The sequence below is a fragment of the Opisthocomus hoazin genome, chromosome 4, assembly GCF_030867145.1.
Source record: "Opisthocomus hoazin isolate bOpiHoa1 chromosome 4, bOpiHoa1.hap1, whole genome shotgun sequence".
Lineage (NCBI taxonomy): Eukaryota > Metazoa > Chordata > Aves > Opisthocomiformes > Opisthocomidae > Opisthocomus > Opisthocomus hoazin.
In genome coordinates this window covers 58,284,580-58,312,244 of record NC_134417.1, presented here as the reverse complement: position 1 = coordinate 58,312,244, position 27,665 = coordinate 58,284,580, and the positions used below count along the sequence as shown (strand labels likewise).

Genomic DNA, 27,665 nt, shown 5'->3' with positions numbered 1-27,665 from the left:
ATCGGTTGCATACTTCTTGTGTCAAATTGTACGCTGGTAAAAAAGGCCCCAGTGTAGTCAGTGTATCAGGATCAAAACGGCTAGTTTTTCACTTTTCCTGCGTAAGTGTAGTAGTGATTAACAGTGTGTTAGCTGCAGACTGGTTTATACCTTTTATGAGAAGTTTCTGCTCTCTTTTCCTTGGTTCACTCTGAAGGACCTGCTTTCATTTTAAACTGTGAAAGGCCAAGGAGCAGATACTGTCAGTTGTGAAGGCTGTTGTTTATTGCATGTGAATGTACTTTGAAAAACTGTGGTCGCTATTAGCCTTGAGCTGTTGGGTTTTGGTTGTGTGTTTGGATTTTTGTTTTTGCTTTTCCCCACTGACATTTTCTATAAATCTATTTATACATTTTTTTATTGTATTTTAGGTTTGCATGGCAGCTGGTTTGATGTATGTTTAATGGCTTTTCTCCCTCTCAGCAAGGGTTTAGTGATAGTTTCTGTCTAGGATTTAGTTGTTTGGAAATGATATTGCCATATGGGATGTTGGCAGCTATCAAAAATCCTCTGTAGAACTAAATCTGTATAGATGCTATTGGTCCACTATGTACCGCTATGGATGGCATAGATTACAAGCTGTGGTAATAAATGGCTAAAATCTTACCATCAGGGAGATAGATCCCTTCAGATTCAGACTCTGATATTCAGATGTATTGATGACTTACCGCTTTCCTGGAAGCTGTGAGAAATGAGGTATTGATTTTTCTTTTACCACAAGCAGGCATGTTGTATGATATCTCTGTTTTCCTTTGCTAGAACGAGTTAGATTTCTTGTCTACTTTAGCAAAAACCAACTAAGTTGTTTGGCTTAAGTGACAGTGGCTCTTCCTTAATGCTTTTCAGCAAATGAAGATAAAACTAATGCTGATAGTTGACTACTTGATGACTCAAGGAAAATTTTGTTTGTTGGACCATAATACATAACTGTGAAGAAATAAAAGATGTAGAGTGGTGGCTTATGTTAACCCACTCTCAGTGATTCATCAGGGAGTTGGGATTTAGTGACTTTCGTGCCAGTAATCAAATAAGAGGCGAAACCTCCCTTACTGGTTTCTGGCAACTTCAAGCCTTTTATTTTTTGTGAAACTCTTTTAAATTCAGGTTTACCTCCTCTGAGGCATGTTATAGCCTGAATCATTCCTTTCTACAACTCACTCATCAGCTCCTGCTTTGTGCTATTTTTAAAGGGAAAAAATAGCTCAAACTTTCATAATTGTTCTCTGATTATATTTATTTCCAGAAATTGGAAAGTATAATATTTCTCCAGCTTTTTGTTTGACTTGTCTGTTATGCATATCCTGTGGACCTCGTTATGTGGAGATCTTACAGCCCTGAAGTGTGATAAAAATATAAACTTAAACTTAATTAGCATCTTCTCTATCTATTGCATTCACAGAAAGACCAACGCAATGCTTATTATCATCAGGACTCCAAAATGATGCTTACATGGGACTTAACTGGCTTACAAAGTGCCTGTATTCCTATAGTGTGTAGTTCTTAGACCTTCCCTCCCTTGGAGTGAACTTTGCCCCATGTAACTCACTTCCAGGATTGTCCCCTGAGCACTGAGAAAGACCTTTGAAGGAAACAGTTTTATAGATAATCTGTGGTTTAGAAGTCCCACAGTGAATGTCGCTCATTTTGTGTATGTTGTAGTTGCATCTCCGGTGTGAGATTCTGTGGGAGTTCGCTGTGATCAACTTGCTACATGCTGTGATGAAGCCAAGTGGTTGAAGTGTTTATGGTTTGAACTACAGTTTTCTTCCAAATTCTGCTTTTTGTCTTCTGTCTGTACCTGTAAGTTTAAAAAAACTTGTTTGCTAACTGAAAGGGACCTCTGGTCTTCAGCAGAACCTCAAGAGATTTTGGGGTCAAAGACAGTAATTATTAGTTAATGAGTTGCTGACCAACCAATAGTCTTTTGATAGTAAACTCAACTCAGATAATAATTTTTCACATTTCATTTGTCATCTCCTGACATTAATAGTACGTACTTTTCTTTGTGTAACTTGTGCTGAATGTCCCAGTTACATCAAACCAGGTAAACCAGAGAAGGCAGACTGTGAAAGAGCAAGGAAGACTTTGATTCATTCTACTGAACGTGGTCCTGAGAGAAATGTCCTCCAGAGAAAAGGAGCATTTGTGCTTTGGTGTAGTCTGAGAAATTTTATAACGGTGGTAGATTTCAAGTGCTAATCTATAGGGATCCAGGGAATTTTAAGTATCGTTGCAATGTATAGGTGGGGCATAGAGTAGAGGAGATTGGACAGGACTGGAGGGGATAGTCGGAGGGAAGATGGAGTTCTGTCCCCCACTTTCCTGCGTTGCTGCCCCTAGCTGTTCTGAAATCACATGTTTTGATGTGAAGGACATAACAAACTGACATGCCTGGGAGACGGGGCCTCACAAGCAATGCGGGGATTGATTTCAGGGTGTAGTTAGGTGACAGGTTAAGTTCATCTAAGTCTGTGCCACCTCAGAGATGGCCACTGCTGCCCTTTGTCTGGCTACCTGTTTCTGCTCGTTTCCCTGGGCCAGCACTGACTGACGGGCAGCTGTGCAGTGAGCAGGATCTGTTTTCAGTTCGCCAGCAACCTTATTTTTCAGGGTTAATTTTCAACGTCGCATCAGCTCGTGGCTCTGTCCGGCCAGGTGGCCGTGCGAGCATGACTGCTGGCACAGGGCAGGAATGTATGGCTGGGAGCAGCTCTGCCCGTTCTGGTGACGTCGGGTTTGGATCGTCTTCATCCAACTGTGAAAGAGCACCAGGAGGGGAGAGACCTATCTGCTGGACTGACGAGCTTTTCAGGTAACGAACACCAAGTTTGTTTGGATCTGCCTTGTGAACTTTGGCAGCGCCGCTCATTGTGAGGACAATTGCTGTGTGTGGGAGAAAGAGAGGGAACTGATAATGCCACTCAAAATAGCCCCTTATGTATGAAGACTGTAAGCAGTAATTTTCCCCATCTGAACATCCCTCCTATATCATTGGAAAGCGTTTTTTCTTTCAATTAGCTTCGTCATGAAGTGCTTCTTAGCAGTTTCTGCTGGTACTGTCGTCAAGGGGAAATCCCAGACCTCCACCACTCTAGTAACAAGCTTTACAGTTTTCATGATTATGAGTGATTTTGATCAAGTCACGATTAAGCTTTGATTGGTCTCATTAGGTGATATTTTAAATGTCTCCAGTGTCTTTTGCCATGCTTCTCTACCAAAGCTTACTGAAGTTAATGCTGTTAAAGTTGGGGCTCTCTTTGCTTCTCTGCTTTGAAGTCCAAATGCTATTTACTGGGACATGTCTCCCCATCAGACCCTAAGGACTGAATTAGGAGCATTTTCTTAATATTCTTCCTGTCCCTCCATGTGTGCTTGCATGACCAAGTTCGCATGGTTCTGCTTACTTTGCTGGAAGTGAACAAGTGATGATGTATTTGAAGCATTTTGCAGAGTGCACGTTCACAAATGGGCTACATGCGTTAATAACCTTGCTTTAGTGACGGTTGCTTGGAGCTAGAAGCAACCGTACAGACAAGTGTGTTAGGGATTACAGATGTTTGAGTCCGGTGTACTGAGACATGTATGCTGAGTAACCTGGGAAGTGGAGTAAGGGAAGAGTGACGCTGGCTCTGCCTTCGCTGGGACTTCACCCTAAGGTAAACAGCAAACCCCAAGCATAGACGAGTAAATCTGCACAGACAGCTTGCTCTGTGTCTTGTGTTTGTGTCATTGCAGCTTATTTCATCTGCACTTGGGATTTGCTGTAGTGCTGGGTTCACCTAGGGTTTCTCACTGTAGCTGCTGGAATCAATAAGGGAGGTATAACTGTACCCTGACAGATATTTTTGGATACTTAACTGGAATCTCCAGGTTTTGGACAAGAAAAGTGATAGCAAAGGCAATCTGCTGGACTGTTTAGTGCGGAGTTGAAGATGACTGAGGTGCTATGCGTTGAATATTCAGGTGTTTTTCAGTTAATGAAGTCTAACCAACACGTTCCTGTTTTTGCTTCAGGCAAAGAGCGGCAGATGATAAAGGAAATTCCTTAGATTGTAGCCTTTCGGGCATTTAAGACTGTAGGCCTGATCTGTTTGCATCTACTTACTTCAGTCTACATCCCTGGATAGTCTGGAGCCTTCCGAGTGTATGTACTGTAATGTTTCTGGGCTTTACATAATATGCTAGTACCCTGAACAAACTTCTTGGGCTTCTTAAGTGTCTAAAATGCACCTTTGATTACTTTGCCACATTTAAATGTGACTTTTTCATATGTTCTTATGTTCCCTTCTTTTCAACACGTGTGATTGTGTCTGGAGCAGGCCCAATGCTGCAGTCTGTGGTTCTGTAGAAGAGATGATATGTGGAAGAGCTGATGGGCCACATCAACATCTGCCTTGTTTAATGGGGAATGACCAGGAAGCTTTTGCATTGTGGTCTTTGCACCCAAGCAGATCTGCGTGAAAGTAGGTGGCCAGCCACCAGTGCTAAAATACTTGTATTTAGGTCCTTCTTGAAAGCCTGACTCCTCAGCTGGAAATGTGAAGTTTCCTTCAGTAAAAAAACTTTAAAAGATAATAGGATTTTTTTTCCCAGTAAGTGTTATAAATATCTTCATCCCCTTCTTCTTATATATCCACCCAGAAAGAAAGTGAAAGATTTGAGTAAAATGAGACTATGCATGAATTTGATAAAGTTGGAAACTGATTGCACATCTTGGTTTGCCCTTGTTAGGAAAATCTAGGACCCTTCAACTGAACTTAACAGTATGAATGTGAAAATACAACAAGAATTAACAGTCTTGAATGTGTCTGTGAAGGCTGCAAATGAACCAGAAGAGGTCCTTCCTTGCACAGCATCTAGCCAACAGTGAAAATCCCTGTTACAGAAGTCTTTATTCCCAAAGGTTTGTCTGTGCCCCAAAACACAGAAGAAGTAAAAGAAGAAATATCCTTTGGCTGCTAAGCAGTAGATCGTGTTTTTGTTTGAGGATCTGCCCAAACTTCAGGCTGTTTGAAGCAGGGAAGCTGCACTGAGGGGGGTATCATGGCATACTTGTCCAGTTCTTGTTCTGTATCGGAGGCATCTGCTGCTCGTCACTGTGGTAGCCTGGATGTGGGGTAGACAGCTCCTCTGTCAGATCCAGAGTGTCTGTTCTTATTAAATATAGCTGTTCCATCACGATGTTACAGACCTAGCTAATGTTGCTCATATGCTGCAGACTTTAAGAAGTGACAAATCCCAAAATGCATCTTCCCCCAGAAGATGTTTGATAGGAGTAAGCAAGCAATTTTTCTGTGGGTGTTTGTAATGCTGCTGTGACTGGTGGAATTTATTACTGACTGCCCTTGTCCTGAAAAATTTTTCACAGTTAAAGTTTTGTCAAAAAAGTTGCTGATCAGCTCTAGACCAGACAGTTTATAGGATGCAGTGTTACTATCTTGCACTATTTCTGGGTTAGGTTTCCCTTATTAAGGATAAGGGAGAACCACAAATGTGGTAGGGTTTAGTAGAGATGCTCTGGTTTGTGGGGTGGGAGATAAAGCATTGAAAAAAAATAGCAAGATGAAGAAAGTCTTCACTCTGGAGAGACAAGACCGTAATCAGGACAGGATGGGGCTGAAAGCCGCTGGCTTTTTACATCAACGGGAGAGTTGGTTTCAGAACAAAGAACAACAAGAAAACTGTCAAATTAGTAGCTGTGTTTGCTTTATGAAGTGGCAGACAACAGCTGAGAGGCAAGAGAACTGTATTCATAGAGGCAGGCTCATTATGGAAAGGAAATAAAAGATTAAGCAAACCACCGCTGATTCTCATTGCTTTGGGTGACTCAAAATCCAAGATCTCCTCAGCTTGTACGCCATAATCTTGCCCTCCCCTTTCCCTCTTGCCTCTTGAGAACACTATTGAACATGCTAGGCAAAGATTTTATTTAGACTCCTCCTGAGACTGAAATGTGTTGACAAGCCGAATGTGTCAAGGATGCTTACATATGCTATTGCCTAATAATAACAACAGCTCAGAACCACCGTGAGGCTTTTTTGTCAGGCTTACAGCTCACACAACAGACCGGAATGACATTGCTCACTGCAAAATGGTTGGCATCTCTCCTTAATGCTGACTGGCTTCCTGTGCTATAGCCAGACTTGAACCACATCACATATTTTCAGAACAGTTTACAGACCTAGGATTTGGGTATTTGTTCTTGTATTTAAAAGATTGAACATTTTTTCCTTTTCTTTTGCATGTTTGCCTTTCTCTTTTTCTTTTTTCTTAAAGAAAGGACGGTGTCTTCATAAAATAAAAGCTTGCTTTGCAAAGTTTTCCTTTTTTTTGTTGTTTTGCAATGTAGAACTACTGTGCAGCAAGAGACCAGAGGTCCAGCCAGAATCGTTGTCACCAAAGCAGCCTGGAGATGAAGAAGGATATAAACTCCAACAGCTAAACCCACTGCTTCTACTATTTCAGGCTGCACTCTGGTTTGTGCATGCCAATTACATGAGTGGAATTCAGGGAAAGTAACTTTCCCTTGGCTTTTTGGAAGTCAAGACTGATTGGTGCAATTAGCAATTAAATGCATTATCCCTTAATTGCAAACAGCACTGAAAAGGATTAAGTTAATGGGAAAAGGGATTCTTTAAATGTTTTTTGACCTTAGTTCTGTAAGTGGCACTGGGGGCAGGGAGGACCTCCACTGTGCAAAGCGCCGTGGGGCTGGGGCATTACTTTGCACCCCCTGTAGTATTTTTTTCTCTTTGATTCAGTGAGGTACGCAAAGCCTCATCCTTGGCCAAGCAGAACCAGCAGTTTTGTTGCTCCCCACGCCTGGTGATGTCTCTCGGAAGCAGTGACAGATCATCCCCGCTTCAGAGCACCTGAGGCACTGGTAGGTCTGGCAGCCCAGCAGCCCAGTGGCCTTTCCAGGGTGTGGGGCTGGGTGCTGGTTTTGAGGCACTGCCGAGAGCCTTCTGGAGTGAGCGGTTTTGAAGCAATTGCCTCTTTCCACGTGGGACCAGCAGCAGTCAGTAGGACTGTCCGGGAAACCAAGCAAAGAGGCTGTGGGCAGGACAGGAGCCATGGAGGTCTGCCGTTGACCTCCCAACCCTTCGGCAGCCCCGAGCCACCGCATCTGGGTCTGCTCCCAAGGCACATGCTGCAGATGGGGCTGAAGCTAGCAGAGACTTCCCATGGGCTGCCAGGCCACCAGCGGGACCATTGGGGCACCCCTGACCACACGGGGACAGACAGGTGGCTAGAATGATTGTATGTGCCATGTATATTGTGTCTGAAAATACAAAAGGGCAGTTGCACAAGACCCTTTATTTCCTGTACTGCCCCAGTTTTCCACAGGGGGAAAATATACACACCTACTTCAAGAGTTCAATCCTATGTTTCCTGTGGACCATTTATTGGCAGATTTGTAATGCATCAATAAAACCATGTGGACATATATCATTGTGATAAATTTAAGGGGATGAAGTGCTTCAAATGACCCCATTACTCTTGCTTTTGTGATTTTTTTATGTTTTATTTTCTATTAAACATATATATTTATATATTATAAAGTCATATTTATTAGACTCAGTGGAGAAAGCTAAAGGCTAATATTTCAGATGAGACTGCTCTGAGATGCAATGTCATCTGTGTATTGGATCCTTGACTTCATATGCTCTGGCTTAGAAAAATCGTAGGAAAAAAATCTTGCCTGGCTAGAAAATCTTTTTCTAACTTGGCTGTGACTAGAGATTAAAAAGGACTTGCAGCATGTGTCTCACCATCAAACTGGGATCAAAGTAAGGAAAACGAACCTTTAAATGAGCAAATGATCATTTATGTATCAAATTATTAATTGATTTATATCAGCCTTATGTGTTACCAAACTATATATTTGACCTTGAGGAAAACAAGCATGACATGATGGCTGACAGCATCTCAAGGTCGCCTTTACTCCACTCTGTTCAATGATTTAAAAAAAAAAAAAAAGAGGAAGGCTTCATGTGAATAAATGCACTCAGCATGGGGCATCTGCTCTTTTTGCTCTTCAGGCATCTTGGCATCACTGACAAGTTGGGCTTTACAGTGGCAGCAGAGGGATTCTGGGGTAGCAAGGAGGGAAGGGAGGAAAGACTCAGCCTCACTGCCTGCTTCGGTTGCTGCAGTACAGGTGCTGAATTTCAGCTATGGCCAGCTTCGACGAGGAATTACCCCAGTTCCTCACAGACCCCAGGGAAACCTTGCCCTCTTTGGCGTGCTACCATGTCTGACTTTGTCTTTTTAGCATTGTCAGTAAGAATGTGGATATGAAAATTTCAGGCAAGATTAAAATCCTGATGATGTGCAAGGGACAAAACAAGGGAAAAGTCACCACAAACAAAATCTTTTCCAGATATGTATTTTGACATCAGAATCCTGTCCATTTTATATTAACCATTATTATTCCAAAATAGTTTTTTTCCACAGGGGAAACAAGCCATGTGTTTTTGGTTAGTGCTAGTTTCTGTTGAGAGGATGATACAATAGCAGAATCTAGCTGTTTTACCACAGATTTACATACCTGGTGGATTTTATATTTCTATGCTCAGTTTTTGTCAGGATTAAATCTTTTAAAACCTGTTTGGCACCCAGTTGCCTAGTTGCATGGTGCTAAATTTCATCTTGTTGGCATCTTATTATCAGTAAGCCAGAGGAAGGAACTGGCGTATCAGCTGCGCTGTATAATTTCTTTAACTTTTTGGACTTGGAAAAGAAATAATCAGTTTAATTACTTCCCTAGAAATAGTAAATATAACTCTGCAAATTGCATCCCTTGTATCTTTCATTATGTTCAACGCCTGACATTACACAATATATGGGGGAAAAATGGTTATTTCATTAATGTAGCATTAACAAAAAGGCTAAGAAGCATGTTGGGCAGATGCCAAGAGTAACAGTCAGGTGGATTGGTGCAAGGAAGAGTAGATATCATACTTGCTTTCCTGTAAAGGCAAGGAAGCTATTTCTGTTTATCATAGTAATCAGCCTTTATACTTGTTAGTGACTTTGCGACATCAGTAGGAGTTTATTATATTTATAGCAGTCAATGCCTTTTTTCCCATTTGCTTGGTTGAAAATGGCATCTTTGTAGAACATCTCACCTGTCTGAATTTCTATAAATAAACGTAATATAAGCAGTTCAAGACATAGCTGATAATGGATGTTAGATAATATGTTGGATACTGCACCATAAATTGTAAGATGACTATATTCTGTCATGATGGATATTAGATAATGATACCTTATCCCTATAAGAATAACTTATTTTATTATTCAGAATGATCTTATGAGGTCTTTGGATTCATGGGAAATAACTTAGTAGAAACCAGAAACTATTCAGATTTTGCTGAATATTCTAATCACACTTGCATTGTGCTTAATTTTGAATTTGGGGGACTGCCAAAAAAGAGACGGAGGCAGCATATAGCAGCTTTCCATTAACTATGTACCGCTGGAGGGCTGGCACTGTAAGTGCCCTTGTGTTGTAAGCTGGCTTGGATGTTTTCTGTTCCCAGCGTTCACCTTAGCACAGCTCTTCCAGATGTTCCACAATGGGTACTTCCCAGCTGCAGGCTCCAGATTTATCGCTCAAGAAGGTTTTTCTCATGTATTTCTGTTTAGGGTGAGTAATTGAAGTTGCTTGCCTCAGCAAGGCAGCAGGGCTCAGATCTCCCCATAGGACTGGTTAAAAATGCTCTGTCAAAACCAGTGTTGGCTGAAAGCTATGATATTTCCTGTTGGTTATAGCTCTCTGGGGTCTCCTCTGGAGGTGGAAGTAACCAACAGGGCTTTTATCTCCCATGGAGCACCTTGGCCATGGGGCTCTCAAGGGTGGTTTGTGTCTGTCCGAAGTATTAATATGACCAGAGGATGCTGTTGGTAAAGGCGAGTAGGAGCACTGGGCTCCAAAAGTGAAGTTCTTGAGATCCCTTCAGATCTGAATAGTTCTAACTCTTCACTGGAAGGCTAACATTTTGCACAGTAGAACAGGAGCCCTTCCATTTAAAGACTGCCAGTTTTGACCCACGTTACAGGGTGATTGCGCAGACAAACCCCAACACTACTGGTCATTTTTGCAAGGCTCTGTGAAGAAACACATTCCTTAAAGGTGCTATTTTTCTAAGGAGGAATAATGTGTCACCTGGGGAGAAGTGAAACACAACAGGCTTTCCACCCTTTTTCTCCGTGGTAGCTAGAAGAGCTAGCACAGAAGATGGCACGCTGGGAAAGCCAAGTGAACGCATGCAAAAGGAAAGCAATACGGGTGTGCAGTCTTACAGGCTCCAGATTTTTCACAGCTTTGTATTTTATAGTGGGATGTGTTCATAGACAATATAATGTACAGTAATGAAAGGGTGGATTTTTACCTTGGACAAAAACAAGAGACTCCCAGCAGTGTTAATACAGGTTGCATGGTCATGTTGTGAAATCTCCTAAGCTTCAAAAGAGCTGTTTTTACTACACTAGCCACAAAACAATCAGGAAGGCTGTATTATTTGCAGCAAGGTGTAAGAGGCTTACTGAATAGTAAACCAATACGTTACAAAAGACAGTAAGTGATGCAGAGTGCTCAGGGATGTAGAGTAAATGACGAGACGTTTGTCTGAAGAAAGCTGGCTAGTTACAAGCGTAGATTTTAGGGCTCTGGCCTTACACAGCCAACTCCCTGATGCAAACTACAAGAAATGGCCACAAATTCCATTCTGAATATACCTTTCACAGTCTTGTGGCTATGGGGAGATATATACATGTGTGTATATATGCATCCCAAAGGAGTCCCACAGAACTCCTTTCACGGTGGATGACAATTCTTACTATTAGCACTCATCCTCTTTGCTGAAATTTCAGGAATCCCATCTTGGAAATTTACATCAATTCCAGAGAATTTCTGTTCTTAGGGTCCATATGGAGAGAGAAAAGCTCTCCAAAACATTTTAGACCCAGCTGTGCAGACCTGTCAGATTTTGCTCTGTGAGTAATTTTTGCTTAAAAGACTACTTGGTCTGCATTGTCTTAGATAAGCTTGCTGGGTATATACGGAATTTGGAACATACAATAATGTGCTCAATGTCAGATTTTACAACATGGAATTTTTTAAAGCTGGGAGAAGCACAATAAAATTTCACCTCCCCAGTGAATCCTGAGCTCATGCTGGTTCGCTTTTAGTGGACTAAGCAGCACTTTCTTGAGGTAAAATGTCAAAACCAGTTTTTTAAACTTGGGCAGAAAAATAAAGCAAGAGTAAATGTTATGGAGTACAAGAGTAAATGTACTTTTTTTATGAGCTCACAAAGCCATGAAATTCCCCATATGGAGATAATTTTTTTTTTTGTGATAGCTCTAGGGGGAAATTTCTTGCTGGTTTCCTTAGCAGATTTTCAAATAATCAGCAGTCCACACAATCTTATTTTGCTGAAGAGACTGCGAAAAAATATCTTCATCAATGGAATTTTCTTAATTGGAGAAGAGAAGGAGAAAGAGGAGGAAATCTTGGAGATACTCCCTTCATGTTCAGATCACTTAGAATTACAGGCCATAAGGCACTCTCAGAAAAACTCTGCAGGCAAGCATGTATTTTTAAGTACTGAAGTTTTTAGCACTTGCTGTATAGTTAGGTGTATATAGCAATGCAGTTATATAGTGATGGCTGTGTATATGTGCATGTATGTCTGTGAGGGTGCAGATGTATCTCTGGTTTTGAAATGTCTACCTGTAAAGAAGCTGAACTTGTATTTCCAGAACCTCTTTGTGAAAATCATTGATTAAACAGGGCAGGTACTTGGGGATTCTGTAGGGCACGATGAGGTAGTATGAGATTAATGAAGGTCTGCTGAGTTCTAGAAAATATTGAATACTTAAAGAAAAAAGGTGAAGATGTATATATTTAAACTGCACAGAAGACATGAAAATGTTTGGGAAATAAATTGCTGCTGCAGGACCAGAGGAATAGCATTTACGTTCTTCCATTTAATTCAGGTCTCGTTTTCCGGTGGCGCAGAGTCTGTGGAAAGTTAGTGTGAGCACACAGTCTGGGTCCTTAGAGCTGGCTGAGGAGCTTCCCAAGTTGTGATGGGAACAGGCCGTATCAGACTGATGTTTGCTATGTTGTGTTCCCTGTAATTTCGGTTCGGCTGTGGGTATTGAGTGATTTCCATGGTGAACCAGAGCACCCCAAACCCTGTGGTGGTCTCCACAACTCCCAGAGATTATAGTAAAGAGGCAGTTGTTGTCTTGAGATTGATGACAACGGACGGTTGGATCCGTGGTGCTAGTGGTCATCAAGCATACAGCTACAATGCCTTCAAAGCACCTCACAGGATAATTTTCTTAGAACAGCTGAATATAGTCATTCAGGATGAAGTCGAGAAGTGCTGGATGACTGATGAAGCTCCAGGTCACTAAATGCCAAGTAATACACATGAGGAAAAAAAATCTTCACTGTACCTAGACAATTATGGGCTCTAATTACTAGCAATTATACTAAACAGCTTTCTTAAAACACCTTCTCAGTGCTTTCCAGTAATCAGAAAGGCAAATAAGCTGTTAGAAATTAAGGAGGAAGGTGAGAACTGAAGAGGAAACATCTTTTTGTCACTGTATAAGTACATGCTGCTCTCATATCTTGAATATTGCTTTGTCTAGAAAGAGAGGTAGCTGGGCTAGGGCAGGGTGCAGAAAAGGGCAACAGGAATGACCTAGGGCATGGAATAGCTTCTTCTTGAGAGGAGACGCACTGGATTAGGACTTCCTGGTAAAGAGACTAAGGAAGAAATGAGAAAAATCTATGGAATAATGAAGGGATGGAGAAGGCAAGCGATCATTTGTTGCTTCTGAAGAGCATGGTTATAGGAATGTCCTGAGGTACTGCCTGCAGTATCTGGGAAAAACATCTTCAGGCAGAACCAGGACACACAGAGAATATTCTCACATTCTTTCAGTATCTGCTGCTGACTGCCAAAGAGAAGATACAGGGCTAAGCAGGCTTCTTGTCTGATGTGGTGTAGCTGTCTTTACACTGAATCTACCCATCAGCCCAACTAGTGCTGTGTCCAATGTGAAAATTAACAGTTCAGGTGCAGGGATGCGTCGATGCAGAAATTATGGTTTCTATGGCAATAATGGGTAGCCTCACATCATACATGATTCATTTTGGGTTATCTGGGCTTCCAGTATACCCTGTTGTGTGAATTTCGGGATATCCATGGGATAAGTTTTGCATCAGCTTTACTGCCAACTTTCTCAGAATACATCAGGATACCTGAGTGTTAATGACTTTTTTCTTGCAGTGTGTTTCTGGCCCCAGAGGGCTGGACCTTGAGTTTGATACCTCTTCCTAAGACAGCATTTATAGCAGGCCAGTCTTTGCTGCCAGTGTGTTAGGAGATTTGGTCAGCAGAGTAGGGGTATCTGGACTAACATTGACATTAATAATCCATGGGATACAGTCCAGGAGAGCTGGTTGATTTTTCAAGGATCACCTCCAACTTTAAGAATGGTCCATCCTGACAAGCAGTAAATCAAGCAAAGGTGGCAGAAGACCTGCATGAATGAACAAGCAGCTTGTAGAAAAGGTCTTGGGGTCCTGCAAAGGGCCACAAAGATGATGACAGAATTGTAGCATTTGACATGTGAGGAGAGGCTGAGAGAGCTGGGACTGTTTAGCTTGGAGAAGAGAAGGCTTGGGGGAGCCCATCAATGTGCATAAGTACCTGAAGGCAGGGTGTGAAGAACATGGAGCCAGGCTTTTCTCATTGTTGTCTTGTGACAAGACAAGAAACAATGGGCACAAATTGAAATACAGGAAATTCACCGAGTTTCCACTGAAATGTAAGAAAAACATTTTTTACTCTATGTGTGGTCAGTGCTGGAACAGGTCTTCCAGAGAGGCTGAGGAGATCCTTGGAGATACTCAAAACCTGACTGGGCACAGTCCTGAGTATCCTGCTGTAGCTGATGCTGCTTTGAGCAGGAGGTTGGTCTAAGTGGTCAAGAAGTACCTTCCTGCCTTAGAGACTCTGGTTAAATCATCAGTGTGGAGTGAGCAGCTGTCTGCAGTGCTGTCATGCTGCAGCTCTATGGCAGCAAGTATTATGGAAAGCTTTAGGGGAAAGATTTTTTAAAAGTGCATTATATGCAGATGTCTCTGTACGTGCAAATATGTAGCGGGTGGGTATTGAATGTGTAATTTGGCTAAGTGCCTGGAGTTCTGCATTTTTAGCTGGAGAAATTTATCTATGCAACAGTGATATGCCCGCACAGCTGCGCTGTCATACACTTTCATGTGTCTTTGTGTGTTCTACTGGAAGGTGTTAGTGAAGGTGCCTAATATTTCTCTCTTACTGTTCCCTGTAAGACCAAGCCTAATCATAACTGTGAACATCTCGTCCTAATAAATTATGGCATTTGCAGCTGTATTTTAATGTATTGTCATGTAAAACTTTTGTTAAAGAGGAGGTGCATAAAAAGTTTTACAGAAAATGGCTTCATTCAGCCTTCTGAAAAAGTCTTGATTGAAATTGAATAATGACAGATAAGTAAAATTTTTACTTTTGTGTGCTAAGCATATGTGTATTGAGTCATTACATTGATGTGGATTTTGCACAGGCATTTTTTCCAGAGATTTTTAAAATCACTTTTCAATGATAATGACAAATAGAGTCACCGAGGAATGCTGTGACTGGCAGGTGGAAAATGAAGAAAGCTCTAAATACCAAGTCAACAGATTTCTTTGCGTGCATTAGTAGGAAAAGAAGAAAGATTTTTTGCTCAGACCGCTAGTTCATCTTGATGTAAGATAAATGCTCCACAATCTGTTTAATTCATATTTCTGTGGTTTAGAGATAAGAAAATTAATTTTTGAGAGTTCATTGATGGAATCAAGATCAAATTTACCATAGCCTATGAACCGTAGTTCAATTTGGCCTTGTCAAAGTATTTCATAGTATGGAAGTAAGGAAATGAGAAAATTGAAGATTTCAGACCTGTACAGTCAAACAAGGACAAAAGTTTGACTCTGCTTCACCCAGTGCTTTCCTCTGAAAAGCAAACAAAAGCTGCTGTGATGTGGGGCTGGAAGTAGTGGGGGATAGATCTGAGCCCAGGGGGAGGAACATGTACCGTATGAATGCTGTGAAATGCAGCAGCTGAGAAAGGCAGTGGTAGTAGAGTGTTTTACGGGCACTGACAAACTTGTCACGGATAGTCTAGTGGTTTGCTGTGTTTTCTTTCCATCTATGATCTAGGGAAAAGTAGCTGAAATCAAGCTGTGTATCACAGACATGATATCCTCTGCTTTGAAGAACATTAGATTCATAGGCTGGAATGCTGTCTCTTACGGGATGCTATCTTTCGCAGTAATGCATGCAAGCAGGGAGCACTCTTCAGACAGTAACTGCATCTGTCCTTACTCCAGCAGAGGAAACATTTGTCCTTGAGAAAGTCTGGGAAAAAAAAGGTGCAGAAGACAAAGAGAACAGAGAAAGCTTCTTTTCCCCCTAAGACATTAGAATTGTGCAGTGGATTAAACACATACTATGTGTTTAAAAAAGAAATAAATAAAAAATCCCAAACCCTAAATGTTCCTTATGTATTTTGGCAATAAAGATGCTTTAGCACAACTGGGAAAAAACACTGCTGGAAGAGTCTGCAGGATTTTTCTTGAATGGCCACAGATTTTTCATATATACATTCAGAAATGTAAATTCTACCTGGTTCATTCTGAAATTGGATCTGGATTATGTTCTTTGGGGAGAGCCACGACCTCGTGGAACTCCTTAGACTTCACTGAAGCTTTACTGTGATTTTTATTGTACACTGCAATGATGTGACCAAAAGATTATGGGAAATTAAACTGAAAAAAAGTCCACAAGCTGATGTGAAATCAAATTATGCACACTGAAGCTGAAAAACAAATCTGTTTGTTAAAATGTGCTGATTTGCATGAAATATTGTCATTTCCAAGAATGTTTACAGAGCAATCTCTTTTTATTCTGTGCTGTATAATAGCTTTTCATTTTTATTCAGATCTTGAGAATGTGCTGAAAAACAGTGTGACAAGGCAAGTTCCCTTGAGAGTGAATGTAGAAATTGACTTGGTACACAGGGGCCAAGCCATATTTTGAATGTCTTTTTTTTGAGGGGAAGAAGATAAAGAACACTATTTAAATATTTGTATAGACCAGACAAAAAATAATACAGCCAACTTGTAAAAAAGAAAGTAAAATACAAGCCATGTGTTTTTTATTTTTTAAAAAAGGGAAAGATACTTCAAGCACAACTTGGACGTTCGGTAAAAAAAGTCTAATTTCAGGAGATTTAAATGCCTTCTGCTCCTACTGAGACTCTCTTTGTAGAGCAGATAATCAGTTTGCATATCCTGCATGGAAAACTTCAGACTCCTCAAATGAGGCAGGCTATGGTAGGCTTGCTCTGTCCAAGAAGTGCACTGTTTAACGAGTACATTTAGTGATTTCAAGGGAAGTTGTGGGATCCAGCTGTATTGCAAAAGCATTGTAGTCTATTTCAAAATAGTGATTTACAGTTTTGGGCACAAAGGACATGAAGGAAATGCAAAAAAATGAGGGAAAAGTAGTTAGTGCTGGAGAAAAGCCATCAGGCTGAGCTAAGCCAGGAGGTCAAGGAGAGAAGTGTAATGCAAAAGTGTCACCTCAGGACATTGGTGGTTACAATTACTTTGTTGCTATTTAAAAACAAAAACTAGGCCCAAACCAGGGTGGAAATAAATGCAGAATTAAATTGGAATGCTTTGTCTTCATGAGAGATCAAGGAATGGAGAAATATGAACTTTAACTCTGCTGCTGAAATTCAGTAGCTTCTCAGAAAGTTCATTCTAGCTTGCCACGGTGCTGTGGTGTCCGATGGGTTGTGGCAGCTGACTGGGGAGTAGTGGTCACTCACTAATGTGAGGTCAGATGTGGTATCTGGGCTTCTGTGCTTTTGGCAGGCGAGTGACACTGCAAAGTTGTGTTGCCTTGGTTTGTTCCTTGGTGGTGGTTTGTAATTGTCACAGTGGTGGGAATAAATTTTTGATTTCCCTTCCTTTCCACAGGGTAAATGTCTGTTCCTTGCTGCCTTCTCTGTTAATTTTGCCTTGTTACATTGCTAGGGCACTTCTCTGGCTCCCTCCCACCAGTTGTTTGAGGGGTGTCATGAGTCAGAGGAGATGTACTGGGTACCGAGTCCGTCTGAAACCTGTGCTACTTTCGGTACATCCAGCTTCTTGGTTTTAGGGTTGTTGATCCCATTTTTCGTTTGTGACCATGAAGTAGGAGTATAATTTCTTCCTTAGTTCGGTACTGATTTAGGCTCTGAGTTTCTACTGATTCGTGTAAAAAGTAACAGTCTTGCATACGTATTTAATCAGTAATAGTACATATATGAGGTAATAAACCTGCACAACATAGTTGAACATAAGTATTAAGCCATAAATGCGGTAGTCATCCTCTGAACAGGTAGTGCAAAGTCTTGATTTTTTCCAAATATTATTTTCTTTGTTCTTTTGATTAAAAAAAAAAATTGACTATGCTAACCGTTTTGTTAAGACACAAACTAATGGACATACTGTGAATGAAGTGTTGTTAGGTGCATCTGAGAAGTGTAAGAATAATTTTTGGTGATCTGAATTTAATGGGATAAAGGGTTGGAGATGGGGAAAGATATTTAATATGTTTTTAGAGGAAGGAAGAAAACAGAAAGGGAAAGTTCATACTGAGAGAAGAAGATGAATCCATAGATATGATTTTCTTACAGACCTGGAAGAGAAATCCTCACTGGATCAGCCTCTTGTCTAATGAACCAGTGAATAGCCGCTGAAACAAATGATATTTATTTGCTGGTATCGTGTTGACAGCTTCAGCAGAAAGGTCAGTGGGTTTGGAAGACTAGCATAGCCCCACATGTACATCTCTAGGTGTCTGCTTAGGAAGGCAGTCAGAACAGGTAAGACTGTTCTGACAGGGCTACAGCCAGAGAAGGTTTTAGCTCATTGAGGATAGTGACTTTGCTCAGCAATAAATCCCATTAAAATTTGTTTTCATTAAGAATGTAAATAAAGGGGACATTCTTAGGAATGGCAGTAGAGACTTATAAGAATGAAGTGCAGAGATTTTAAAAGAGGACAGAACTGCTGAAATGTAACTGTAAATCCCCAGATTTTGTTTTTGGTTTGGGTTTCCCATTGCAAATCTAGTACAAGTGTCTAACGTGTCTTTAACTGCAAAGTGATACTCCCATTGCGAGACCTCCTGGGCAGGGGTACTCGTTAATACCACTCCCAAGTATTCCAGCCCACTGCTTGGGAATTGAATCTTATTTCTCAATTTTCCACAACAACGTTTCTATACTTTAAAACATCCAGCCATGTTGGTTTTCCTGGCGTGATGCTTGGTTAAAATGCAACAGTATATATATAAAATATATCAATGTGTGACATATGTTAAAAAAAAGTGTGTATGTGTGTATAGGTGTATATATATGTAAAATTTTTATATAATTAAAAGATAGGAGCCTGTCTATACTGAAGGAACTGTGTGATGTGGAGTAATTAAGGCCTAAAAATGTGGAAAGCTTAGAATTAATTATTCTGATGTCATAACTGATAGTAGGGACATCTTGCTAGTATATGCTTACTGGGATAGCTGAAACCCCTGTTTCTGACTTGTGTAAATTGTTGTCTCTGCAAACTGCTTGCAGCATCCCTGTGAGAGCCGTGTGGGTGAATGACACAGCCTGTGGAAGTGGCTTATAGTGGAACACTGGTAGTAGTGGTCACTGGAAAGAGAAAGGAGCTGAATATTCTGGTCAAGCCAAACTCTTTCAAACCCCAAATTATTCTTGTCAGAACCTGGATATACACATGAGAGAGAAGAGCTGGGGATGGAAGACAAAATGCATTCCCTTAAGCACTGTTCCCATGGCTGCCCTGACAAGCAGACTGGAGGACCTTCCTGCTTCCTTTTCCCACTCCCCAGGATGTCCCATCAAAAAATCCGGTCATGCTCTTCCGTCCTGCCCAGCTGCACCTGTTTTCTCCCTCACCCTTTCTCTGGCCTGCAGGCTGAAAGCATTGCTGTCTTTGGGGTGAGTCCGTTCTCAGGACCCTGAATCGTCATATGATACTGGCAGGCAGCAGTGGTGCAGATAAGGTTTGAGTTAAAGCTTGGTGTTTTGTACAAACTCCTTCTCATTTGCTTGTATCAAGAATTGCTGAGAGGGCGCCTCAGAGCATGGTGAGTGCCGTGGTGATGTTAAAAGACCCATCACAAGACCTCACTTACCCAAGGGCATTGTTGTGAGAACAGACGTTCCCTGAGAGCCACTGGGAGTAACCTCTGGTCAGCTCCATCTTCAGCTGAAGTTAGTCTTCATGAGAAAGAAATTAGTCATTTATTTTCTCTGAGGCTTTTTTTTCTTTGCCTGAACTGCCAAAAAACACCTTTGCAGTGAGTTGAATGTGTACCAGTGCCCTGAATGAGACTCAGTGTGTTGGTGCCCTCTTGGATGCTGGATTCAAGATGGTCCTTTAGTCCAGGTGAATCAGTGTGTTCACAGAGTCGCCCAGAGCAGTTGATCTGGGTATGGGGACAATCAACTGTGATTTTGCGGGGTTGAATGCAAGTTGCAAAGCTAGTGTAGGGTCATGGCTTAATACCTGGGAGAGCCAGCCAGAACTGATGTCCACCTTGCTCTGGCTACAGTGTGATCAGGACCTACACTAGGTTACTCAGAGCTATCTTTATGCCTGCATGTAAACTGCAGTCCCATGCTCTGACTGCACTGAAGTCAGACACACTTTCTTAGTGTGGCTGACTCTACGGATATGTTTACACTGTATATATGGAGTCAAACTGAACTCTTTTTACTCTTGGACTATCTGCTTCAAACTACCATTTTATGCAGGCTTTAATGAAAAAAAAAAAAAAAGTATGCTGTCTGTTCTGACCAAAACCTGATCTTTTTTCTTTAAACCTAGCTGATAAATCTGCTTCTCTTATATATGTACATGACTGTCCTATCTGATGCCAGATATTTTCAGCCCTCGTGTCTCCTGTGGGAGCTGAATGCAAACAGCAGAGCAGGGCTTCCCCCTTCTTTTGAAGTCACATAGTCACGGCACTGAGAACAGAACATTGCTTGTAGTATTCCATAAAGAGCAAAATACACTGAATTTCTGCTTGCTTTATTTTTCTTTATAGCTAAGCTAGTAAGTAACAAGATGAGTGAAATGGTGCAGTTAGTGCTGATCAGCGAGCACTTCTTAAAGGTCAGGAAATGTCACCTTATTCTTCTCCGTTGTCAGTTGTAAAGGCTGGGTCGCTGCTGGGTGTGAGAGAGAGAGATAGACAGGCTTGGTTCAGGAGAAAAAAATACTGAAGACTTCTGTTTTCTCCTTAAGGAGATCTCTATAATCACCCATGCATGTGTTCCAGCCAATATTGCTGAAAGCTGGGGTGGTTATAAATGTATACCGCTGAAGGCTGAAATCTTGATGTTGTAGGAAGCCCTTGGCCATTATGCAGCCAAAACCCATCGCAAAAATCTCAGGTCAGCATTGTCTTTGTGGAAGTTACTGTACTGCAGTGCCATCAAGCCCTCATTTAAATTCAGTCTTAAGTGAAAAGAGAGACAGTTTAATTATGGCATCTTACTGCAGAGGAGCATTAATTAATTTTTAAGTGTTAGGTGTAATAGGATAATTTTCAGCAGAGGGCTCTGCGGCATCAGGTGCGATGGCTGCTGACTCTCAGGGAGCGCGGAGCAGCCTCTGCCAGCATGGGGATGGCAAAGAGCTGCTCTAGGAGCAACCGATGCACTCAGTGATTTTTGCCGGAGACCTCACGTTCGCTGGAGCCAGCCCCTGTGGCCCATCAGGCTGGCATCGGCAGCCGAAAGCACAGTGCATGTGCTCTTCTTCACAAGCCTCTTGCGAAGTGTGTGTTAATTTGCTTTTTGTTTACATCTGATTGGTGTAAACTCTGATGATGCAGGTTCATCATTTTTTCATACCCAGGAGTACAATTGGCAGAGGCAGTTAGTAAGACTTGCTATGAAATATGGGAGTTTAGACCAGCGTGGAGCTCTCTCTTTGGCTGAGACCACTGGCAGATGCTGAAGGGGAAAGTTTGTCCCACTGGTAGATGCTATGGAATAATCTTCCTGGAGGGGAAGCTGACTTCTAATCCAGAGCAATTATTATTTGGCTTATTCAGTAAAATAGTTCTAAATTTTTTTTTTTAATCTCTCATCTATATTTTAGCATGCCCAATATTACTTAAAAGCTTCTGTTTTTCTGTGAAAATGGTGTCTTTTGGGAATCCTCTAAAGATATTTTGCTTTTATGGCATCTTCTGATAGCATCTTCCCCAAGATAATAGCATGGGAAACCTTCTGCCGCCCCCATAGAATACATTACTTTTTATTAGGTTATTTGTGTATCCTGTTGTTCATGTTTTCAGTGAGGGTAAAGGGCTAATTTCATGGCTAATTTGTTGTTTTCGTACATCTCTTATCTATCTTCTCATTAATTATTCTTTGAATATTTTTAATCTTTTAAACCCTTTGTTCTGTGCTCCTAAATGTTTTATTTGCCCTTACAGGATGGATTCTGTTTTGACTGCATTTTTTGTGAGATGGGAGGGCCGTAGAAAAGCACTGTTTTTGAAGGCAGTGGAATCTTTAACCTTTTCAGTAATGCTTTATGTGTTAATTACTATATTCTTTATAGTTGGCTTGGTTTTTTTCCATTTGTTGCCATTATTTGTTTCTATTATATTTTTACTAAGGTATCACAGTGACCTCCTGGCCATGTTCCTTAGCAAGCATATTTACATATCGCACCAGAACAGAATGCTGAGTAAAGGAGATCTAGCCACGTCATTGTGATTGGTCTGCATATTTTTATAAAACAAATATTTAAGTATACTCTTCCATTTCAGAGCTTTGCAGTAATACAACAGGTATCAGATACTTTTTAACAAATTGAAAATCCAGTTATTTAACCAGACTGCACTGAACTAGAAGAATAGTCCATTTCAGACTAGAATAGGACTTTATGAAATCTGCAGCACAGTGATGCTAGCAGGGTTTTTAATTTTTCGTCTTTTTTTTTTCTTTTGCTGTTTGGTTGTTTGCTGACTCTACTTATCAAAAGCAATGAGGAAAGAGTGTAAGGATCTGAATTGTACTGCTAATTCTGTGTTTATTTCTGATTAAATTGCTTTCCTGTTCTTTGATTTATGAGGAAGGGGAAGCATAAATGAATGACTAAGGGATTCAGCTGCATAACTCCCCTTAATTTCTGTGGCTGCTATCTGGTTGAACACTGCAACAGGCTTTGAACATCTCTACTGGTGCCCACGATATGCTGAATAAGATAGAAAATGTTGTCTGGTTCAGCTCTGAAGAGCCTACAGTCTAAGTGAGACAGCAACAGTGTAATACTCTGAAAAGAAGTTATTGTATATATTAATTTTTTTCTATGATTAACAATGCTGTTTACTCCCTTTCTGTGGAACTTGTCAGAAGAGTGAGTTGTTGGGGATATGTCCGGTGGTTGAAGACTAGAGTAAGGAAGGGCCTCCTTGTGAGAGATGGAAAAAAGTCACTAGAAGTTCATGACCTCATTGCTGATGTCATTACTGAGTTGTTAGCACATGGCAGTAGTGCTGTGACCACATGAGGCTATAACTCAGGAGACCTGGGCTTCCGCCACATACTTCCATGCATCTTAAAACCAGTCATTTAATACTTCTGTGCCCCAGTTCTCTTTGGAGATCTTTCTGGTCCTCTACCTCAGTGGCAAAGTTGTTAAACTCCTGTGACATGCCCAGGTACTAAGCTGATCAGTGATGTACAAAGCAGTACAAATAAATGGGAAGGACTAGAGGTGATGTTAACGTGTTTTAGTCAAAGAATGCGAGACTTTATCTGGATGGTAAAACAGCCCCTCATGCCTCTTTCTTTTTTTTTTTCTTTTAAGGGGCAAAGCACTGGCTTTCCTGAGGCTCATTAAGACTTTCCCAGAATATAAAGAATATGGTGAAATAGCAACAAATGTCAGCTGGAAAGGTGCATGGTGCTCACTGTGGAGTGGCAGATGACTCTTCCCTTGCCGATGCTGGGAAGCCACAGCACCACTCATGCATGTACATCGTGAACTCTCTGGGAGGGCTCTCTCTTCCCCTTTGTCCTGTAAGGAAAGTCTGGGTTTGTTTTGGATGCTGCGGCACTAAACATGCGTAACCTCAGCGCTGTGTAAGCAGAGCAGCTGAGCACTGGGCTCTCCCAGGACTCAGGAATGCAAAAGCTCTCCAGGAGTCTGGAGTCCAGTCCGTGGGTGGTCTCAGTAGCCATATCTCAGGAGACTATGAGCAGTATCTCTTTCTCCACCAAAGGTGTTTGCCCCTGCAACTCCTGCTGCAGTAACTGTTGCAGAGTTACATGCTGCTGATGGAGCTCTTTAGCATTTCCAGACTAGATTTAGGAAGCTTAATACTCCACTCATGTTCAGGTGGAGCACATCTCGGTTCAGGATTCTCTGTAAACATAATCCTATTTCCAATTCAGTTTTTGAAATTGCTTGTTCTTTTTTTCTCTCTTTTCTCCTCTCTTTCCTTCTTTCTGTCTCTCTTTGTTTTAAAGTATTCTATTGATTTTACCACCCTAGGCTGCTGCCTGTTTCCATTTTACCTTCCTTTGGCTCTTCTTCTTAGTAATGCTGAGAAGGAAGTCTGTATTGCATTTAGTCCTTGCCCATTAGCCCTGCTTGTTTACTCGCTGGTGAAATGTGCTTGACATTTCCCCCTCAAGAAAACTTGTCCGTGCTGCTGCAAGATGAACTGTTCACCTGTGAAAATTACCTGGCTCGATGTGTCCACAGGGCCAGATTTGTGCATCTGGAGGAGACAGAAATTAAATGAAATGAAATCACCAAAGAAAGGAAGGAGGAGAAGATATGAGAAGTAGATGTATTTTGTGGCATAACATTTCTATATCCCTTTGTGTGGCAGAACCAAAAAGGTGAAGTTAGAAGAACTGCTTTTCCAAGACTCCTACTAGAGATTGCTTCCTTTACCTCATGTGCGTCTTTCTCCTTGTGCCAAGGAGAAGGAACAGATAAGCAAGCCATGGTGTTTAATTTTTCGCTTTTCCTAGCCAGTCCATCTTTCATGATTTCAATGAAAAGTGCAATGTAATATCTGTGCAGCCTTGTGGATTAGTTTCCTTTCATCTGTGCTGTTTAATCTGACTAAGAAAAGCCGTATTTTTATAACTATTAGTTACAGACTGTGTCTAAGAACTTATATAGTGCCAGAAGCCAGTATGTAGGAAAGACTGGATATTGTTGAGATCTGTTTTGCTTATTGTTCAACCATTACTAACTAAAACACTGATGAAAGTATTATTTAATATTTCTTTTATTTTCTTGCTAGGGATAGAAGCTGTATACATATTGTCTTTAATCTCTGATCTTTAGTAAACAATGGTGAGCTGGTGAGATGATTGTTGTCTGCAAAAGAAAAAGGCCAAATAAATTGCTTTTCTGTCATTGAGACTGGACATTTCCTATGTTTAGATCCATATCAGAAGGTGCAGTCTGAAGTTCCACATACCTGCACATTCCTCCCTGTTCTGCTGCACTCAGGCCACAGGTTGCAGGAGGGGGTCAAAGGCTCATGGCAGCAGCCCGTTGACTCTAGCAGGTCTAAGTCCCTGCATCAGTGTAACACTTAAATATGTGCTTAATTTTTAGCACCTATAAAAGGTACCATTAGCTTCTTAATGTTCACTCTTTGTGAGCACTCAGCCACCCTTTACATAATTTCACACTACCTAGAGTGTATTTGCTCGTAAATTTGCAAGCTGTATCTGTGGGATGGGCCCTGTTGCCAGTTTTCAGGGCAGGAGCAAAGCTATTGCAAAGCTTGCCTGAAGTTAGGCATGAAATCCAGGGCAAAGCCAGGACTTTCTGACTTGTGCCCTTGGCTGCGTGCTGTTGCTTGTATTGTTAGCTATGTTTTTTCAGTTGAGTTGAGCTGAGTTCATGTTTATGTTTGTTCTGCTGTTGTACAACTAAATTCAGTCATTTGACAACTTTCATTGTGAGCCAAGATATTGTTGTATTTCAGCTTTTGAGATTTAGCTGTTTCTGCTATACACTTAATAACTGCTTGGAAGACGGAAAGTCTTTGCATTTGCCTTGTGGAAACAGTTGCTTGGTTTGATGGAGGAAAATGCATCATGAAATCAGCTGTTTCTAATTGCTCCTTGTTTCAGGAGTTTCTACTGAACACTGAAAATCATCCTTAATGCATGAGTAAGCCTCATAAACAGATAGATTTTAAAAACATTGACTCAAAATAAATTCCTCTTAGAAGAGGAATATTGTTGACTAATTCTCGTGGGAGAGATATATGAATTTCTTGCAGGCTTTTTGAACAACAGGACTTCAAAGAGGCTCAGTGAGAATAAAGAAAGGTGCCCTTAATCTTCTAAGGTAGTATTGTTTATTCTCTTTTGCCATTAGGGCTTCTGCCTTGTTACTATTAACAAGATTTCACACGGTCCTCAGGGAAACAGAGAGCTTCCAAGAAATGCCTGTAAGGAAAAAATAATTGTCCTGGTGTTATAGGCTGGAGCATATATAACCCATAAATTCTCAGCTGACGTCATAGTTCCTGAAAGAAAGGGAAAACAAATGTTCTGAGGCAAAATAATATGTAACTTGAAAGAAACCATTAGAGGAAATTAAGATTTGTGGGTAAGAAATTGTCGCAGGTGAAAGTGAGATTTTGCAAGGGGCAGACAGCTCTTTAATTGCCAGTAGTAGGCAATACCTGTGTGTTCCTAACGCAGCGTACCCTCTCCGATAACACAGCGGTAGCACCCTGCAGCAGGAGAAGCAGCGAGCCCCTTCCTGCGGCTGCCCAGAAACTCCAGAAAGTACACCTGGCAAAAACACCTGAACGTACTGGGATTTGTAAAACCCTGCAGAGGCTGGGCTTGGGAAATGGAGGGCAGAGGACAAGGGGGAAGGGCTCTAAGCTAAAAGAGGTCATATTTAGATTAGATATTAGGAAGAAATTCTTCACCATAAGGGTGGTGAAACACTGGAACAGGTTGCCCAGAGAAGCTGTGGCTGCCCTCTCCCTGGCAGTTTGTGAAGAGCTGCAGCCCGTGGGAAGGACTCACGTTGGAGAAGTTTGTGGCGAACTGTCTCCCATGAGAAGAACCTTCACGCTGAAGCAGGGGCAGAGTGTGAGGAGTCTTCCCCCTGAGGAGGAAGGAGCGGCAGAGACAGCGTGTGATGAACTGACCGTAACCCCCATTCCCTGTCCCCCTGTGCCGCTTGGGCGAAGGACGGAGAGAAACGGGAGAGAAGCTGAGCCCGGAAAGAGGGGACAGTTGCGGGGAAGGTGTTTTAAGATCTGGATTTATATCTCATTATACTACCTTCATTTGATTGCTGATGAATTAAAGTCACTCCCCTCTGCATTACCAGTGCCTGCTCCACTTGATCCACAGCCCCTCCAGGCTGTGCTGCCCTGCTGCAATCCTGCCACACGTCTGCCCCACTAACAGCTCTCCTAACCACCATCACGAGCTCAAAGTGTTGCCTCTTTCCGAAGAGGCAGTTTCTGAGCCATCAGTCTTCATTTCTAGAGTCCTAAGGGCAAAAAAGCGCCTTGAACCAAATGACAAGAAAGCAACCTTGATTTGTGGTAAGATGTTTGGAGGAAACAGAGAGTCATGTTCAATCTGCTGGCCCTGTCTTATACTGCTGGTTTGTGCATTTCAGCCAGAGCATCATGCAAGGACGCGGAACTACAGTGTTCCTGGCGTGGCTGAGTTTCTGCTCACTGGCACTGGTTCTGCTGGGGAACGTCAATCTCCGTGGCACCTGCTGTGAGGGAAAGGCCATCAGGAGGATTTCTGGAGGGTGTCAGGGACACCCAGGTGGCCAAGAAGGCCAACAGCATTCTGGCTTGTCTCAGAAATGGCGTGGCAAGCAGGAGCAGGGAGCAGATCGTCCCCCTGGACTTGGCCCTGGACCTCAGGAGAGAATGCGGTGGCTTGTTCCGGGAAGAGCTAGGTGGGAGGCAGCTCTCAGCAGAGCTGCCACTGACACTGCTCGCAGGTGTTTTAGCCCACGGGCAGGGGAACTGCAGTACCAGAGCACGGTCGGCTCGGGGGTGTCCAAGCAAACCTTGCCCGCTACAAGTCCATCGACCCTGACGGGATTTCTCTGAGGGTGCTGAGCGAGCTGGCTGATGTCACTGCGAGGCCACTCTCTGTCATCTTGGCAAGGCTGTGGAGCTTGGGGGAGCTACCAAAGATGAGCGAGTGCCGAATGCTGCAGCCCATCGCTAAAAGAGACAAGAGGATGACCAGAGTCATCCTCCCTTCCGCCCTTTGGGAGAGGATGCACCGAGTCTGCTGGGTCGCCATTTCTGGCCACCTGAGAAACCGGCGCAGGCGGGGACAGCCACAGCAACTGCTTGATAAGAACTGCCAAGGCTATTTCTGCTGCTTTCAGACCTTTATTGTAGTATTTGTGGACTACAGCGAGACTAATGAGC

General features: G+C 42.0%; 1 protein-coding gene across 2 annotated transcripts in view; it reads left to right on the top strand.

Annotated features, from left to right (window-relative positions):
* The window catches only part of STK31 (serine/threonine kinase 31), a 107,549-nt gene extending 82,911 nt beyond the window's left edge, over nt 1–24,638 (top strand). For both annotated transcript variants that reach the window (XM_075419150.1, XM_075419148.1), the window contains one exon: nt 23,066–24,638. In XM_075419150.1, the coding sequence (XP_075275265.1) occupies nt 23,066–23,098 (33 nt within the window). In that variant the 3' untranslated portion in view covers nt 23,099–24,638. The remainder of the gene's footprint in view (nt 1–23,065) is intronic.
* Nucleotides 24,639–27,665: the final 3,027 nt, after the last annotated feature.